The sequence below is a fragment of the Pseudorasbora parva genome, chromosome 1, assembly GCF_024679245.1.
Source record: "Pseudorasbora parva isolate DD20220531a chromosome 1, ASM2467924v1, whole genome shotgun sequence".
In the NCBI taxonomy this organism is placed as follows: domain Eukaryota; kingdom Metazoa; phylum Chordata; class Actinopteri; order Cypriniformes; family Gobionidae; genus Pseudorasbora; species Pseudorasbora parva.
The window spans coordinates 13,857,870-13,875,002 of NC_090172.1; the positions used below are offsets into that span (position 1 = coordinate 13,857,870).

The window sequence follows — 17,133 nt, forward strand, 5'->3', positions numbered from 1 at the left end:
GTACTCTTCCAGATGTCCACTGATAATTTTTTTGAGTGTATTTGACCAATAATAAGCTGGAAAAAGAAGCAAATGTTTACACTTGTATCATGTCAGAGGCGGCTTTATTACGGTAGGCCATGTGTGTGCGCTTCAGATGTGAGCACGAAATCTGCGGGGATTAATAGAATTAATTTACGTGCAATCCCGCGTGAAATTCAGACCGATCACACACTAACACTAACACACTGTCATGAGGGAAAAGTCCAGCAGAACGCGTGTTCGCCGTGCTCAGAGGTTAACCGGGCTGAGTGAGAATATGCCGGTGTGTGTCAACTCGCTGACGGTCAGAGAAGGAGAGCGCAGCTGGTATCGATACTGTAAAAACTGAGAATCGTATCGTTTCAGATAATTCAGTATCGATACATATCGAAATATCAATATTTTTGACAACACTAGTTACATTAATGAACTATAGTGTCCTGCACCCACTAGTAAAAATGATCTGGTGTCTGAATTATTTATGGTTTGGCTGTAGTTTCCTATTGAAATGAACACGAGTGACAGTAAAACAACTTGTATCGCTTTACAAACAACTTATGGTTGGCCTACAGGTGAAGATTATTGATAAATAAAGGTTTATATTCGTGCGTTTCCTTGTTGAATACTCTGTTATGACCTCAGAACACTTTTTCCATTGTGCATGATTTGTAAACTAATGCATTTTCATGTTTGCATCTCATAATGACACGAGGGAGAGAAAGATGACAGCAATTTCATTTCTGAGCGAACTATCCCTTTAAGACAACACAGAGCGCCAGCGTCGCGCCATGTGGAGAATCGGGAGAAGATTAGCGGCGTTGCCATCTGATGATAGTGTTGATGACACAGTTGTTCAGGGAAATAAAAGCCTGTTTGTGTGTGAGAATGGATGCTCATCTTTTGCCAACTTACCCTGAAGTGGTTGTTATCCTCCTCTTTCGGTTTAATATAATGCGCTTTAAAAAACAGTGTGCCATTCTATTTAGATTTTCCTTTTTGATGGAGAGTGTGTTTGTTTGTTGGAGTGTCTGTCCTCACTCACACTCATAATCTGGTGAGCAGATTTTGGGTGATTAACATGTTATTTAAACCGGCTTTTGATTTCTCTTGAGGCACAACAGCGTCTCAGCCCGCTGTTTGCAGTCTTAAGCTTTTCACAGCTACGGTGGAAGAATGAAAAAGTATTTCCGGCACGCATTAGTCGACTCTTTCTGCCCACAGCTCTTTATCGCTCTCTTTTGTCCTATTGGCGGCAAATACCTGCAGCGGTGGTAAGCGGGCTCCGCCGAATCCACGTCTCCGTTGGGATTTTTAATGTTAATTTTAGTGCAAGTGTTTGTGTGTATGCTCTGGGATTTTGCGGCCGACTTCTTTTCAGGTTCTGTGAAAGGATGTTTATGAATATACAAAAATGCAGCTGCAAAATCAGACTTGGTGGTGATGCAGTGAGTCAGTGTATTCATGCTTTGATTAGGGAGCTGTGCTGAATCAGAGTTGAAATCTCAAACAGCACATGATGCTTTGATTTGTGCACACAACACAGCAAGAGTTGCATTCTGTATTTCATTTTTTGTTTTGTTTACTGCCTACTCTACGCAAGTTTGACGCAAATGTAAATGCTTCTAAGCAAGCTAGTTGTCACGCATCGTTTCATTTTAAAGGGATAGTTCACCCTAAAATGTAATTGAAATCATAATTTACTCACCTTGGTGGTGTTCTAATGTAGTATGCCCTTCTTTTTATATTGACCACACTAGGAGAATTCCCTAAAATAAATCCTGCTCGTGCTTTTTCATATAATCATCAGCATCAATAAAACTCTTGTCAACTGCTAGATGAAAGTACAAGTATAAAAGTAAGTTGATATTAATACATTGTATATTAAGCAATATGAAAATAGTTATAATACGTCTAGCTAAATTGATTCTTCAAAGGGATTGGCCAATTTGATAAAAATATCTGGATTTAATTGTCTTAGAATACTGCTCGTTCTTGTTTTTGTTAGTTTTTTTGTAGTTGTTTTTTTTTTGGAAAAGGTGGCTGTATATTGATTACCACTGATCTATACAGAGAACTGGATTGTATACATGACGTCATAAAAAGAAAAGCCGCCGCGCCGCCATGTATTCCCTAGTAAGCTCAAGTGTTCTACTGAATCAATAGGAAATTATATGAGTTTACTGAGAAAACATTGACTTACGGAGACACCGTTTTTATATCTGAAGTCTCTCTGTACATGCTTACAGCACAAACATCCTGAGCATCGGGAAAAATCGGGAATTTCCCCTGCTTATTAAAAAGTTACATTTATTCATTACAGTAGTGAACATCAGCTCGGCGTGCGGACGAGACTCAAGAGTATTACAAATGTCAAACCGCGCATTTAGAAATCGGATTAAAGATTTATGCCTTGTTACCTTAAATCCTCTATTACAGTTGTGATTATGTACATATGTTGTAGGCTACTGTAGTATTGTTTTCATTCATATAGTAGACTAATACAAATGTTTCAACAATGATTTTTGTTTTTAAAGCATGTATTTTGAAGCAGTTAATGATTTAAACGATGATTAAATAAATATTGAATTCATCAACATGGCATACATAACACCTATATGGAATACTTATACTCATATAACACTTATATTCACTAACATTTGGCAGTTTTGATTCACATGCTTTTTAATGACGATGATCACGTTATTTTTCATACGCATATGATTACACATGATCGCTCATATTACTGCGTCTTACTTGCGTGTGTTTTGATCAGGAGATTCAGTGCTCATTCAGAAGATGTGAAATAGCGCCCCCTAGCGTCTAACAGTGAAAACACGGAAACCCGGAAAAGTCCGTTATTGGCCTGTAAGCGTTTTCACACAAATAACGGAAATTTCCATGTTTGGCGGGGAAAGAGTTAATATTCTGAAACAGATAACTCATTCAGACAAATAACGCTGACTGCTTTATTTCCAAGATGATGCATGACAAACTTTGAATTGTAGTACAATATAGTGCAATATAGTAATAGAGGCTTGTATTAATATTTGTTGTAAGCTATTTGAATCAGTTTCTGCAGCTAAACACATTTGTTGATCTAGGATTTGTTGAATTAGGCTTCATTTTAAATCGAGTTGGATGCACCACTTAATTTTAAACCCAGATTAACAAATTAGGGATTAGAATTTAACCTGCGGTTAAACCATCAATTTACGATACATTTTCTCCGTCATGATGGTTTCACCATTGCAAGAAACAATACTAATATTCAGTTTCCTTCTTTATCGGCCATCAGAAACGCTCTCTCTCTGACATAAGTAGCTCTTGTCGATAAAGGAAATAAACGTGTAAAATTGTAGCTGTTTTTATAAAGCGATGCGTAGCGGGTCAGTTACTGATCAAGCAGACAATTAAAACATTGCAGCAGTGAGTGCGGATTTCATAAGCATGGAAATATATTTATTGTATCAATTAATAGAATATATTGTGGCAGCGTAACTTATGACAAAACAACTGTCATGATTGGCGGAGTGACTATTTCCGCTCTTGACAGCGCCGGCCATCCTGTTTGATCGCTGGGGAGCGGATGACCTCATCATCACAGCTGCCATTAAATGCTAAATATATTAGGGTCTACTCTCTTTACAGAGGTGCGCTGAGATGAGTGACGGATCTGCATCGCAGACTCGATAGCAGGCTAGGCCGCCACGACCGCTCAGTGTGCTAGATTTTTCATTTTTATTTGTAATAAACACCTCTGAGACCTGACGACACCCACTGTTTCTTTCTCTGTTCAATCATATGTATATTTTAATTGTAGGGGAACTTTATTTAATTTAAACCTCCTCACATGTAAGTTTAAATACAGATATCAACATGTGCTGTTCAGGTCTCATGTGTCAACATGTGTCAACTGGTCTGGTAGGAACCGCCGTGGAGGAGCGCAGTACCTGCGTTACTCGCCATAGACATAAACAGAGAGAAGTAGCTCCGGCTGCAATGCTCTTTCGCAAGACACATGCAGTTCTGTTTATTAACTGCTAGAGAGCAAAAAGTTACGGACTGCAGCTTTTAAAATTTCTACATTTGTTATAAACTCCCAATAGAGATCTTGAGTGAATTTCAAGATTTTCAGTCAGTTATATTACGACAAAGCGATTCTATGACTTCAGAAAACTTGGAAAATAGCACACAAATGGGATGGACCACGTATATTAAATACATTGTGGTTTCTTGCCCATGCCCTCATTCACTTTTATTACACTGTCATGTTTGTGTGTCTTTGTTCAGAGCTGGAGGTGGCGAGGATGAGCACAGATGGAAATCTGCCCGATCTGAAGTTCCCACAGACAGGAGGCCAAGGGAACGCCATCCACCTGTCAGCCAACACTCTCAAACAACACGGCAGAAACGGTACGTTCACATTATTATAGGGTGGTTATGTGTAACGTAACAGGGTTATTATATTTAACTAAAACTAAAGCCATAATAAAATAAAAAAAAACTAATTGCCAAGGCATAATTTCTAATTTTCATTTGTGTGAAGTTAAAGTAAAATAACTAAAATGAAATAAAATAAAATAAAAAAACTGTGTATTAAATGAAAGGAAATAAAATAAATGTACAAAACCCTAAACTTATTTTATTTTAGCTAGTTCAAAATGGTAACTTTTGTTTAGGGTCCAATTCTCATTATTAACTTGTTGCCTATTAACATGCATTTTAATAGGATATTGACTGTTTATTAGTACTTAAAACTACAAGTAACTACAAGTAAAAAAAAAAAAAAAAATATATATATATATATATATATATATATATATATATATATATATATATATATATATATATATATATATATATATATATATAGACATATTTATTTATATATTTTTAAAAATGACAAAAGACACAACAAAACAAAACTTTAACCAAAATGAAATGAAAAATAAAATAAATTGAAAATAATAATAAAAAACAATAGTATAAATGATAATAATATTGAACTGAACACTAATGCCACATCCATTCTCTGAAACTCTGAAATTTCCAATATCCTTCTTGCCAAAATACAATAGAGGGCTAATAAGTTTAGATCCTCAGTGCTTATTCCTTTTTTATGAGCAAGTTGCCATCAAAATGGTTTCCTTCACCAGAGGTTTTCCTACCATCATCAAACGCTTGTTACTGAACGGCCCATCAACAGGAATTGCAAAAAATTGTTGTCTATTCTTGTGATCTCAGACAGTGATCTCAGACTCTGCAGGGATGTGGCAGGGGGTGGGTTTTTTTTCCTTTTTTTCCCCATTTCTTTTCATGAAAAAAGCAAGTGAGAGACGCGAAAATAACGAGCAGAACTGTAGCTCTGTCAAAGGAGGCAGTAAAGCGCTAATAACATTTCAATAAAGCTGAATCAAATCGACGCTGTGGTTAGAATTTTTTTTTTCTCCCTTTTTTTCCCCCTCACTCACTCGAAACCTTTGTGGCTTTCAGTAAAGGCTGCCGAAAGGAACAAAGCATTATAGGTGTTATGTATTCATTACGTGATCTTCTAAATCCCATCTAATCAAAGCTCAAATTATTTCACTTCATTGCTCTTTTCCTCTAATATAACGACTAAAACAGTATTTCGATCAGCCTGAGACATGCTCGCTATGATGTGGTAATGAAGTAGCTTTTTTTAGTGAACTCTGAAGAAACGTGCCACAGAACTTCAGTACGCCCCATCAGGACATGTTCAACAGCAGATTTAACACGTTTTGCTTTGTTGCATTGTCGCTTTGGATTTTTTAAGCTTTAGAAGAGGCTGATCTCCTAAACCAGCTCTCCTTGAATCTAAAATAAATTAACTTTTCCATTAAGGGCCGACATTTGCTCACTTAAATTGATTTCCAGGAGTGTTTTTTACCTTTATAATGGCAAGTTTTTTTTTTTACCTTTTATGTACAGCATGCAATATATTTTCTTAAAGGGTCATGAAACCCCCCTGCTGCAGCGGTGTTTTTTCACCCCTTCGATTTGAAAAGGCTTGTTAAAAGGGGAGTGGTCGACTGTGAAAAGGTGGGATGGTATTGTGTGGAAAGAGGGAATGGTTTGCATAAATAGGGGAGTGTCATTAGGCGCTTTAAGATTAGTGATACCAACAGCAGCAGTTACAGCGGTTCTGAGACATGTTCTTGGTTCACGTTGTAATTGTTTACCACAGTGAGATTAAATGAGGGATGATCGCAAGTTTTTCAGCTCTTCGAATCAGCATTCAGTGAGAAATGAAAATAAATGTTATTCTGCATGACGAAATATTTTGCAAATGTTATAATTAAACTATATTTGTCCAAATATGCACGCTGTTTGGCAAGATGAACAACGCGCCGACGTGATAAGACTACGAGAACATGAACCACTCACGAACATGCTTGCAGATGTGATAGAAGTGTAATGCTGCCTTCAGGTGCTCTCGGAATTATCATAAATACGAAATTGCACATGAATGCCCTCACATTTTGAAACTTGAATGCAATGATTTCGTAATCACGACTTCAGGAGTCGGAATTATCAAATTTCCGATGGCACGTGAAGGCAGCATAATTCTAGATCGGGGTAAACGCGAAGGGGTTTGAGGTTTCATAGTCTTGACCGCGCATCTGAAGCACAGAGCCACGCGCGCTGGTTTGCCGTGACGATCCGCGCTGGCTATCACTCGGCAGCTAAATCTATATTGTCCAAATATGCAGCACGCTGTTTCACTAAGAGCCCGAACACATGCGGTTTAGTGCATGTCTATGACCACAAATAAAACGAAAAGGTGGCATTTTGATTCTTGTTATTTCATCAAAAATATTGTTCATTAGCCTACTGATCGGTTATTTTGCACTCCTGACATAAATTAGATAGTCAACGCTTGCAGGTTCGGCGTGCGATTCCTCAGGTTAATTTCACTTTACCAAGCCTTTGTAGCAAAGGCTTCCACAGACGGCGCCGGTTACAGCTCGCTCAGCGCCCTTACGTTACTTCGTATCAGCACAACGCCTCACTTTCCTTCTTGACTTTACGTACGTTGCTTTTATGCTTTCATTTACGTATGCTGCTCGGAGCGGTTGACGTCAGCATGTCCCCAGCAGCCCATACTTGGGCCGAAAAGCACACGCTGACGTCAGCATTTGTGACGTTGCTCCGACTCAGCTTTTCAAACCGGAAAACAGAAATCGCTCTGAAAAATGCAAAAATATTTTTTTTCACATATGAATAACATTAATGAGTACCCTTAGTGTTTTAATTGATGTGCAGCATATACATATCTGTTTACATCTCAAAAAAAGTGTTTTGGGGTTTCATGACCCTTTAAATGTATTCAGTTAGACAAATAAGACACTCTAAGCTGTAACCAAGCGAATTTAATCTGTATTAATCAAATCCATCTAATAAATGGATCAGAAGTGACAGTAAAGCCATTTACATTGTTACCAAAGATTTCTGTTTCGGTTTCCACAAAAATATGAAGCAGCACAACTTTTTCCAACATGTATAATAATAAGAAATGTTTCTTGAGCAGCAAATCATGTTCATAAATCATTAAGGCTTTATGAAACATTATGTGTATAATTAAGGATCCACCGGAGGCAAGCTTTGAGAACCCAAGACCCAAATCTTGATTTGAACAGCCTGGCGTGTTTGTGTATTATATATACAGTCTATATAAGTTATGAGAGAATAAATGTTTTAAATATATATATATTATACATTATACATATATATTATATATTAAACATGTGAGACCATAAAGAGAAATCAGAAAATAATAATAATTTAAGAGCCGAGTGTTATCTATTGAACTGCTGGTATTTTGTGTGTGTGTGTGTGTGTGTGTGTGTGTGTGTGTGTGTGTGTGTGTGTGTGTGTGTGTGTGTGTGTGTGTGTATGTGTGTGTGTGTGTGTGTGTGTGTGTGTGTGTGTGTGTGTGTGTGTGTGTGTGTGTGTGTGTGTGTGTGTGTGTGTGTGTGCGCGTGTGCGCGCGCCCGAACTTTGCCACGATTCACGTGAACAGTGTGAGAAACACGGACTCTGGAACGCTTTTGTTCAGAAAAGTAACCTGCGTATTCGTTTTAGCCGATTGTAATGTATTTAGTTCAATAAAACACATGTACATAAGGGGTGATGGTGTTAATGATTTACCTTAGATATGAGCGAGAGTGAGCTTGCAGTGCATCATGCTCGGATTGCAGAAAATGTGCTCAGTGAAAAAAAAACACTTTTCTTTTGACCTGGAGTCTTAACGCGTACATTTTGACAGCCCTAGAAATTATCAAGAAAGTAAAGTAAAAAAAATGACTTAAAGCGACAGTTCACCCAAAAATGAAAATCCTGTAAGAATGTCTTTGTAACAAAGCAGATAGAGCAACCATTGACGACCATGGTATTTTTTATGTATAATACAACTAACAGCCACTCTCTTTCTGTCTGTCTCCCTCAGGTGAGATCCGGATGGCGTTTGTCCTGTATAAGCATCTGGGTTCATACCTATCCACAGAAAATGCCAGCATGAAGTTCAGCAGCGAGACGTTAAACACCAACTACTCTGTCATTGTCAACTCTCCTATTATAACGGCAGCCATCAACAAAGACAGTAACAAAGTTTACCTGTCCGACCCCGTCATATTTACAGTGCGACATATTCAGGTACAGGCCCGTACAACCTACAGTTTGTGTTGTGTTCAATGCGAGATTTGTTGTCGGTCCTTAAAGTGTGTGTGTTTGTGTGTGTGTGTGTGTGTGTGTGTGTGTGTGTGTGTGTGTGTGTGTGTGTGCCCTTGTTTATATTACATTGTGGGGACCAATTTACTATCCCCATAAGGATAGTAAAACCTGAGATCACCTACAGTGTGAGGCCAGCCAGTGGTCCTCACTTTTCAAAATGCTTATAAATCATACAGGATGAGTTTTTTTGAGAGAGTAAAAATGTAGACTGTTTCCTGTGATGAGTAGGTTTAGGGGCAGGGGCAGTGTAGGGGGATAAAATATACAGTTTGTATGGTATAAAAACCATTATATCTATGGAGAGTCCCCACAAAGATAGTCAACCAGGCGTGTGTGTGTGTTTGTGGGCATGTTTTTGTGACATATAAGGACACAACAATGTGTATAATGACATTACAAGGACAGGGTGAAATATGAGGACATTGGCCATGTCCTCACTTTTCTAAATGCTTATAAATCATACAGGATGAGTTTTTTTGAGAAAGTAAAAACGCAGAATGTTCCTGTGATGGGTAGGTTTAGGGGCAGGGGCAGTGTAAGGGGATAGAAAATAGGGTTTGTACAGCATAAAAAGCATTACGCCTAAGGAATGTCCCCATATGTCACAAAAACAAAAATACTCTGTGTCTGTGTGTGTTCATGTGTGTGTGTGATTGTTTGGTTGGATAACTCAGATGAGGAGGTGATGAATAAATGGTCGCTTTAACAGTGGGTCCCTCAGTCACACCACCAGCATTTATGCCTGATTTATTTTTCATCCAACCACTTTATTGAAACGTACCCAAAAATTACACACACAGAAACTCTGCCTCCAGCTGTGATTAAACAGGTTGAAAGACCAGGGAACTTGATTTCCTGTTTGCATGTGTGGGAGGATGTTCACGGGAGAGCGATATCCACAGAACTCTGCAGATTTCCACAGAATTGAATTGGCTAGAGCTCTGCATGTCCTGACGCCCTGTGTCTCTGTTTATGATAGATTTTTGGCATATTTGATCAGTCACCAGTAAGGGTGATTTACTTTTTGCTTCTTTTAACTAATTTTTACAAAGTTTAAAGGGGTGGTTCCATGTTGTTTTTCTAAGCTTGGTTGTGTTTATGGGGTGCAGTATAACATGTCTTAATACTTTTTATTTTTTTTAAACGGCGTATTTTTCTCATATTTTACCTTTCCTCCACACCGCTGTCTCCACTGTCCTTTGAACGGCTCGTTTGCTTCCTGCTTCTATGAAGCCCATCCCTCGGAAAAACGCAATGGTCTTTGATTGGTTAGATGGCCAAATGTAGTTTTGTGTATTTTTATTGGCTGAAGTGCCAAGGTTGTTTGGAAACGCCACGGCCCTTACCATTACAGGCAGAAGTCACATCTGCGGTGTAAATAATGGCGTCAACATTGCCATATCAATTTTTTTTTATCGTAGAATCAATATAACCAAATATGTTTCGCAAAAAATAAACAATTATGAGCCCATTACAAAACCTAACCATGCCTCTACTAGTCTACCTGCAGTGGCCAAATGAAACACAAACGTGTTTTGCATGACTGTAGCTTAGGGGTGGGCGATCCATATCGAGTTAAAAATATCTCGATATATTTTAAATATCGAGATATTTTTAACTCGATATGGATTTGGACATATCGTATATCGATATGTTGTTTATATTTAATTCTGATTCCGCCACTTTGCTTGTTTGCCTTCTCTGTGCTGTGCTCGCGCGCTTCCCGCCTCGTTGCTTTTGTTCCCCCTCCCCTCGCGTGTTGTCTCATTGAACACGGCGGCGTTCACAGCCAGCAGGTGAGGATTATATATCATGCTGACAAGCGCGTGCGTTGTTCAAGACTCAGTTTAGAGACCATGATATTCCTTCTAACACAACTGCTTGCTAAAATTCATAAAGAAATATTAATGTTCACCATAGTTCAAATCGCAAGTTTTACCCACAGTCTGAGGTGATTGACACTATTGGTGCGAGACGCGGTCACAATCATGTCAGTTTATGATTTGTGTCTAACTGATCGCATGGTTTTCGGTTAAAATGTCAAAATGATCGCATATCATTTGAAAACATTTAAAAATGATTGCAATATCATTATTATTATTATTTTGTTGGCTTTATCACGGGATTATGATGAATAGATCTATTCACGTTTTAACCAAGAGGGAAATACGAGACATCCCGAGGGTCCTACAGTGCTCTTCTGTAAGTTGTGCTGTACCCTAAGCCTATCATATAGCCTACCTTCTGACATTCATATTTCGTTCTGTAACTGGAAAAGAAGTGAATATCGGCTCATGTGTGCATGATCCGCATGATGAGGCGCTCAGTCACGCTTTAGTAAAGAGTGCGACATCTACTGTTTGAATTTTGATAGAAATTTAACAGGAAGTGGTGTTATGACAAAATCATTTTATTTATATCTCGGTCATGCCCCCATCTTTCTGCAGAATGCTTACTGTTTACTTTTTATTAAGTGTAAGATTAAGAGTCTTTGATTCATCTTTTGAAAGCATGAAATGAATGAAAAGAAGGCTATATGTATTATTTATTTTCTTTTACAGTTAAATTATTATTATTTATGTAATCAGGGAGTTTAAAAAAAAAAAATGTTTCCTTTCCAGGAGAAAAAACATGAAACTTTGTACTTTGCACTTTGTACTTTGCACTTCAAAAAAAGAAAAAAAAATTGTGGTATTTGGTATATTTGTTTTTGCTGTTGTTTTTAGGGGGTTCGAGATATATGTTTTGCTCCATATCGCCCAGCCCTACTGTAACTGAAATAGCATGTGGTCAAACACAATAAACGTTGTAAACTAATAACTGAAATGTCAAAAATAAATAAATAAACAATGTTCGCGTGTGTGATTACATATAAGTTTGTTGGTGTTTGTAGCCGTTTGTTGGAGAAGTATGAAACAATTTAGTTAACTGCCTAGCGTAGCCAAACTGCGTTGATCTTGATGCAACCAAAACACACACACAGAAACTACACATTTAAAAGACACGTACTTAAAGGTTTTGGCCTCTAAACAGCAGCTTCTGCCTTTAATGTGGGAACTGCTTCATCTTTTAGTATGAGCCTTGAGCAAATCCAGTATTGAACTTGTGAAGATTCTTGAAGCTGTCTTCCGTGAAATGTGCAGCACAGATGGCTAAATTTATTGTAATCAGCAGGAACTGAATTAAACACAAATTGTAACCATTGCTCCCGAAGTCCAGCATCTCGAGGAAGGCTGAACACAGAAGTGGTGCACTTGCGGTGAAAATAACTTTGTTTCGATGGCATGTCTGCAACACTCTAGCCTACTGCAGCAGCTCTCTCTTCCGTAATGACTGCGACTCGGCCTCGTCCGCTTTGTTGCGTGCTCGCGGGGGCAGTGTTTATGTTAATAGCAAGGGTTAATGATGTCACCAACCCGGGAAGAAGCTTGTTGTAGTCCAAACCGGCCGTTTTTTTTGGCAATGAACTGTCATAACTTTAAAAGACAATATCTACAGCGCTGTAACTTTGCAGATACTGTTTATGCCCAGGCAGCAACATTACACACTAACTAAAGTTAAAAAAGGGAAATCGCATGCAACCACCCCTTTTAATCCACTCCACAGACTTTCAAAATTTTCATTTTTTTCCCCCATTTATATTAATTTATAGCTGAACGTATTGCCACTTCAGTACACCTTTATATTAAATTTATTCTATTGTAATGATTACTTCTATTGTCTTTTGAAATATGGTTAAAGTGTACTGCTGAATAAACTGACAAGCGTGTATAGTAAACTAAAATCTACTTTAATCTAATATCTATTGAAACTTGTGTGTCATGCATTTAAATATTTTTTTAGTTACACATTTGTGAAGATTTTGCATTTTTAACATTTACAGTATAATGTGCATATAGTTTGCAGATATAATTAAATTAAATGTATTGAATTATGTATTGAATAGCGCTACATTTAAAATAAGTATTTTAGTCAGCACATCAAAATAAGCGTACTAAAGCATGACGAAAGATTCTTAAAATCCTGTGTGCTTGCGTGCATGTGTGTGTTAAATTGAGGTCCCCATGAGGAAGTAAGCTTATAAATCATAAAGAATGAGTTGTTTTGAAAATGTAAAAAATGCTGAATGTTTTTTTGTGATGGTAGGGTTAGTGTAAGGCGAAAGAATATACAGTTTTTACACTATAAAAACCATTAAAGTTCCCATTTTTCGCGTGTTTTCGAAGCTTTGATTATGTTTACAGTGTGCAATATAACATGAGTTCATGTTTCGCGTGTAAAAAAACAGTATTTTTCACACAATTTACTTATCTGTACAGCGCTGTTTCCTCGGTCCTAAAAACGGCCTGATGATTTTCTTGTTCTATGAAGTCCCTCCTTCAGAATCACGTAACGAGTTCTGATTGGGCCAGCGCTTCCCGTGTTGTGATTGGACAGCAGCTTAGCCCACTTTGCCCGGAAAGGTCCCGCCTCTTACCATAACGGAGAGATGCAAGCGCTGAATGCGCGCTCTTCTCCACGTTGGAGAGCAACAAGAACACGCCCCCTATTTTGTGTGTTCTTGTGGGTGGAGGGTTAGTCAACAAAGGGTTCTAGTGACGTCATTACATCCCTGCACTTCCTGCTGTAGTCCAAACCGGCCGTTCGCTGTAGGCTTTGAAAGGGAACTTCTGTTAAATAAAATATCTCGCTTGGCATTGAACTTTGAGCTTTATAATTTTACAGGTATTATTTATGCTCTAACAGCAACATTTCACACCAACTAAAGTTTGAAAGATGGAATCGCGAAGAACGGGACCTTTAAGTCTATGGAGAGTCCCTACAAAGATAGTAAACCATACTTGCGTCTGTGTCTGTCTGTGTGTGGGTGTGTGTGAACGTCTTTGTGATATTAAAGTCTTCCTTCCGCTGGGCACCTGATGGCCCATTTCTAGATTAGTATAATTTCAGCGTGGGTGAAGATCAGCGAGCTCATATAACTCAGAAACATCTCATTTACCCAGAGCTGCTGGTCTGAAGGACGTCTGGAATTGGTTTCAAAATCGCTCAAAGGGAGCAAATGAAGTCTTTGAACTTATCTGACCAGACTGAGATATGAGAATGTTTTCTCTACTGGGTTAACGGTGTGTGATGATAAACATGTGAGATAAAACATTTATTCGTTTTTCCAGTGTGAACAGGGTCCAAAGTCAATGCCCACCACGCACCAAATACAACTAGAATCTGCAAATAAATAGCATGCTCTAAACTGGTTAATTTTTATGAATTGCGTAAAACACAATAATCATTTGACATGTACAAATTGACCAAATCAAGTTAAAGACATTAAAGGGTTAGTTCACCCAAAAATGAAATTGTTGTCATTAATGATTCACCCTAATGTCATTCCACACCCTTAAGATCTCTGTTCGTCTTCGGAACACAGTTTAAGATATTTTATATTTAGCCTGAGAGATTTTCTGTTCCTCCAATGAAATTATATACACACTATACTGTCCATGTCCAGAAAGGGAAAAAAACATCATCAAAGTCCATGTGTGACATCAGTTGGTTAGTTAGAATCTCTTGAAGCATCAAAAATACATTTTGGTCCAAAAATTTCAAAAACTACGACTTTATTCAGCATTGACTTCTCTTCCGTGTTTGTTTTCAATCCGCAAACAAAGATTAGAACGGTTATGAATCAGCGGATTGATTCATGATTAGACGTGCAGGTCTCTAGTTCACACCATCAAGTGATAATGCTTAGTTTAAGTGTGCTCTGTAGGTTTGTCATCTGCCACTTAAAAAAGTGGGCTCTTTAAAGTAGAATGGACTCGCTGTCATTGTTTATTGAGTTCATCAGCCTGGGGGGGGGGGGGGGGGGGGATCGTTCTGAAAGAGATTCAACTGGTATCGTTGATTTTTAGAACTATATCTTTATCCTTATCTATAAAATTATTGTGATTGGTGTGAACGTGCTTTAAACTATTAGGGGGGATACAGTAGTTCAATTCAAAATAACTGTTTTCTATTTGAATAGATTGTAAAATGTAAATTAGTCTTGTGATGTCAAAGCTGACTTTTCAGCAGCATTCCTCTGAAAGTCTTCAGTGTCACATAATTGTTCAGAAATCATTCTAATTTGCAGCTCAAGAAACATTTCACTGCGAAAAAAATGCTTTTCTTACTTAGTATTTGTCTTGTTTCTAGTCAAAATATTTTTAAAAAATCTTACATTAAGAAACGTTTACTAAACAAGTAAAAAGTAAAATAAGCAAAATTATCTGCCAATGGGGTAAGCTAAATAGTCTTGTTTTGTTTTTAACCAAGATTATTTTGCTTACCCCATTGGTAGTTATTTTCATTTATTTTAAGCAAAATCTCTCTTAATTTTAACTCATTTTGCCCAAAACAAGACAATTACTTTTGCTTGTCTAGTAAATACTTCTTGTTTTAAGAATTTGTAGATGTTTGGACTAGAATCAAGACAAAAATACTAAGCAAGAAAAGCATTTTTTAAAGTGGTCTGATTATTATCAATGTTAAGGACCGATTTCTAGACTGAGATAAGACAGCAAATGTATTTTTGTCTCATGGGGATGAAAGACAACAATTCCCAGAATACTGCGCTGCCCTACGAGGCCATTCCCAAAGCCACCGCTACTGGATCACTGTGACTAGATCACTTTTCCACTGCGTTCATGTGGGGTATACTCGAATATACTCCAGGTTTCTACTGATAGAAAGCCATATGCTAATCGCTGAAGTAACCCTTTAAAAATAGAAATCTTTTGCAGCGTCTTAGATGCCTTTACTGTAAATTTAAAGCATCCTTGCATTCATTTCTCTCAAAAGAAAACACTTTTGATGTCGGTGTAGGACGTGTTTATGCGGCGCATCCAATCTCATCGTCATCCATCCTGCAGTTTCATGATCAGTAATATAATAGTTCTGGTGGTTGAATTCTTTGTTCATGTTGGACCCTGAGTGTAACTCTTGTTATTGCCCATTTCGTGTGTTCTGCTCGTTTCCTCTCTGATGCAATGTGCTCTTCTTCCTCCTCCAGCAGTCAGAGGAGAATTTCAACCCCAACTGTTCATTCTGGAGCTACTCGAAGCGCAGTATGACAGGCTTCTGGTCCACGCAGGACTGCCGGCTGCTGGGAACCAACCGGACACACACCACCTGCTCCTGCACACACCTGACCAACTTTGCTGTGCTTATGGCTCATGTGGACGTGAAGGTAGTGGCCCTTTAAACACATCTGTCTGAGATATAAACATCAGCATTGTTCTGAACTGTTTCGAGTGAAATGTTGTGAAGATGTTTCCAAAGACAAATTATCTGTCCGCACATTGAAACATTGCATGATGTAACACAGCCCATCAGATTTTCAATGAAACAATTTATACATTGCAACAATGCAGTTTTTGACAAATGAATAGCATTATTATAAACACCTCCAAATATGTAAATATGTACTGTTAAAGTGTTTCTTCTTACAAGCATGTGATTTTCACGAGGAGGAAACCAGCAATCCACTCTAAGAAAATGTAAACTATATAATCTAAATCATCCCGATATGTTTAGAGGAGCTGAATGGATTTTGCTCTGAGGAAATCAGAAGAAGCATGTGAAGTGTGATTGTTTGAGGCAATGATCCGGCACAGCCGATCAGAGTGTAAATAGTTTGTAAAACCATTTTCAATGCAACAATTTACATATTACAACAATTATGCACGATTTTACAAATGAATAACAGTATTAGGAAAACCCCTCAAATATGTAAATATATATTATTATCCTGTTAATGGGTTTGTTCACCCAAAAATTTTAATTCATGAATTACTCACCCTCATGTTGTTCCAAATCCAAAAGACTTTCGTTCATCTTAGGAACACAAATGAAGATATTTTTAATGAGATCTGGGAGCTTTCTGTCCCTCCATTTAACAGCTTCATAACTACCAATTTGATGCTTCAAAAAGTTCATAAAGAAATCATAAAATGAATCCATATGAATTGCGATGTTTAGTCCAAATTTCCTCTATTACCTTATATAATGAACAGATGGAGTTTAGGCTTTTATTCACGTATAAACATTCATCAACTCTTACATCAGTTGTGGTAAACGCAATCTCAAGCATGTTCAATTGAGATTCCTCAAGAACCAATGAGGCTCATTCTTGTGTTACGCATCACGTTTGAGCTTCAGCAAGAACCAATGAGGTTCATTCTTGTGTAACACAGCATGTTTGAGCTTCAGCAAGAACCAATGAGGTTCATTCTTGTGTTATGCATCACGTTTGAGCTTCAGCAAGAACCAATGAGGTTCATTCTTGTGTTGCGCAGCACGTTTGAGCTTCAGCAAGAACCAATG

The 17,133-nt window shown here is 37.8% G+C and overlaps 1 protein-coding gene across 32 annotated transcripts in view; it reads left to right on the forward strand.

Annotated features, from left to right (window-relative positions):
* LOC137049274 (adhesion G protein-coupled receptor L3-like) overlaps window positions 1-17,133 on the forward strand; it is a 425,717-nt gene that overhangs the window by 350,271 nt on the left and 58,313 nt on the right. For 22 of the 32 annotated variants that reach the window (XM_067427809.1, XM_067428692.1, XM_067428735.1 and 19 more), the window contains 3 exons: window positions 4,312-4,434; window positions 8,489-8,694; window positions 15,821-15,997. In XM_067427809.1, the coding sequence (XP_067283910.1) occupies window positions 4,312-4,434; window positions 8,489-8,694; window positions 15,821-15,997 (506 nt within the window). The remainder of the gene's footprint in view (window positions 1-4,311; window positions 4,435-8,488; window positions 8,695-15,820; window positions 15,998-17,133) is intronic. The other 10 variants (XM_067427986.1, XM_067428486.1, XM_067428759.1 and 7 more) reach the window with 1 other exon arrangement.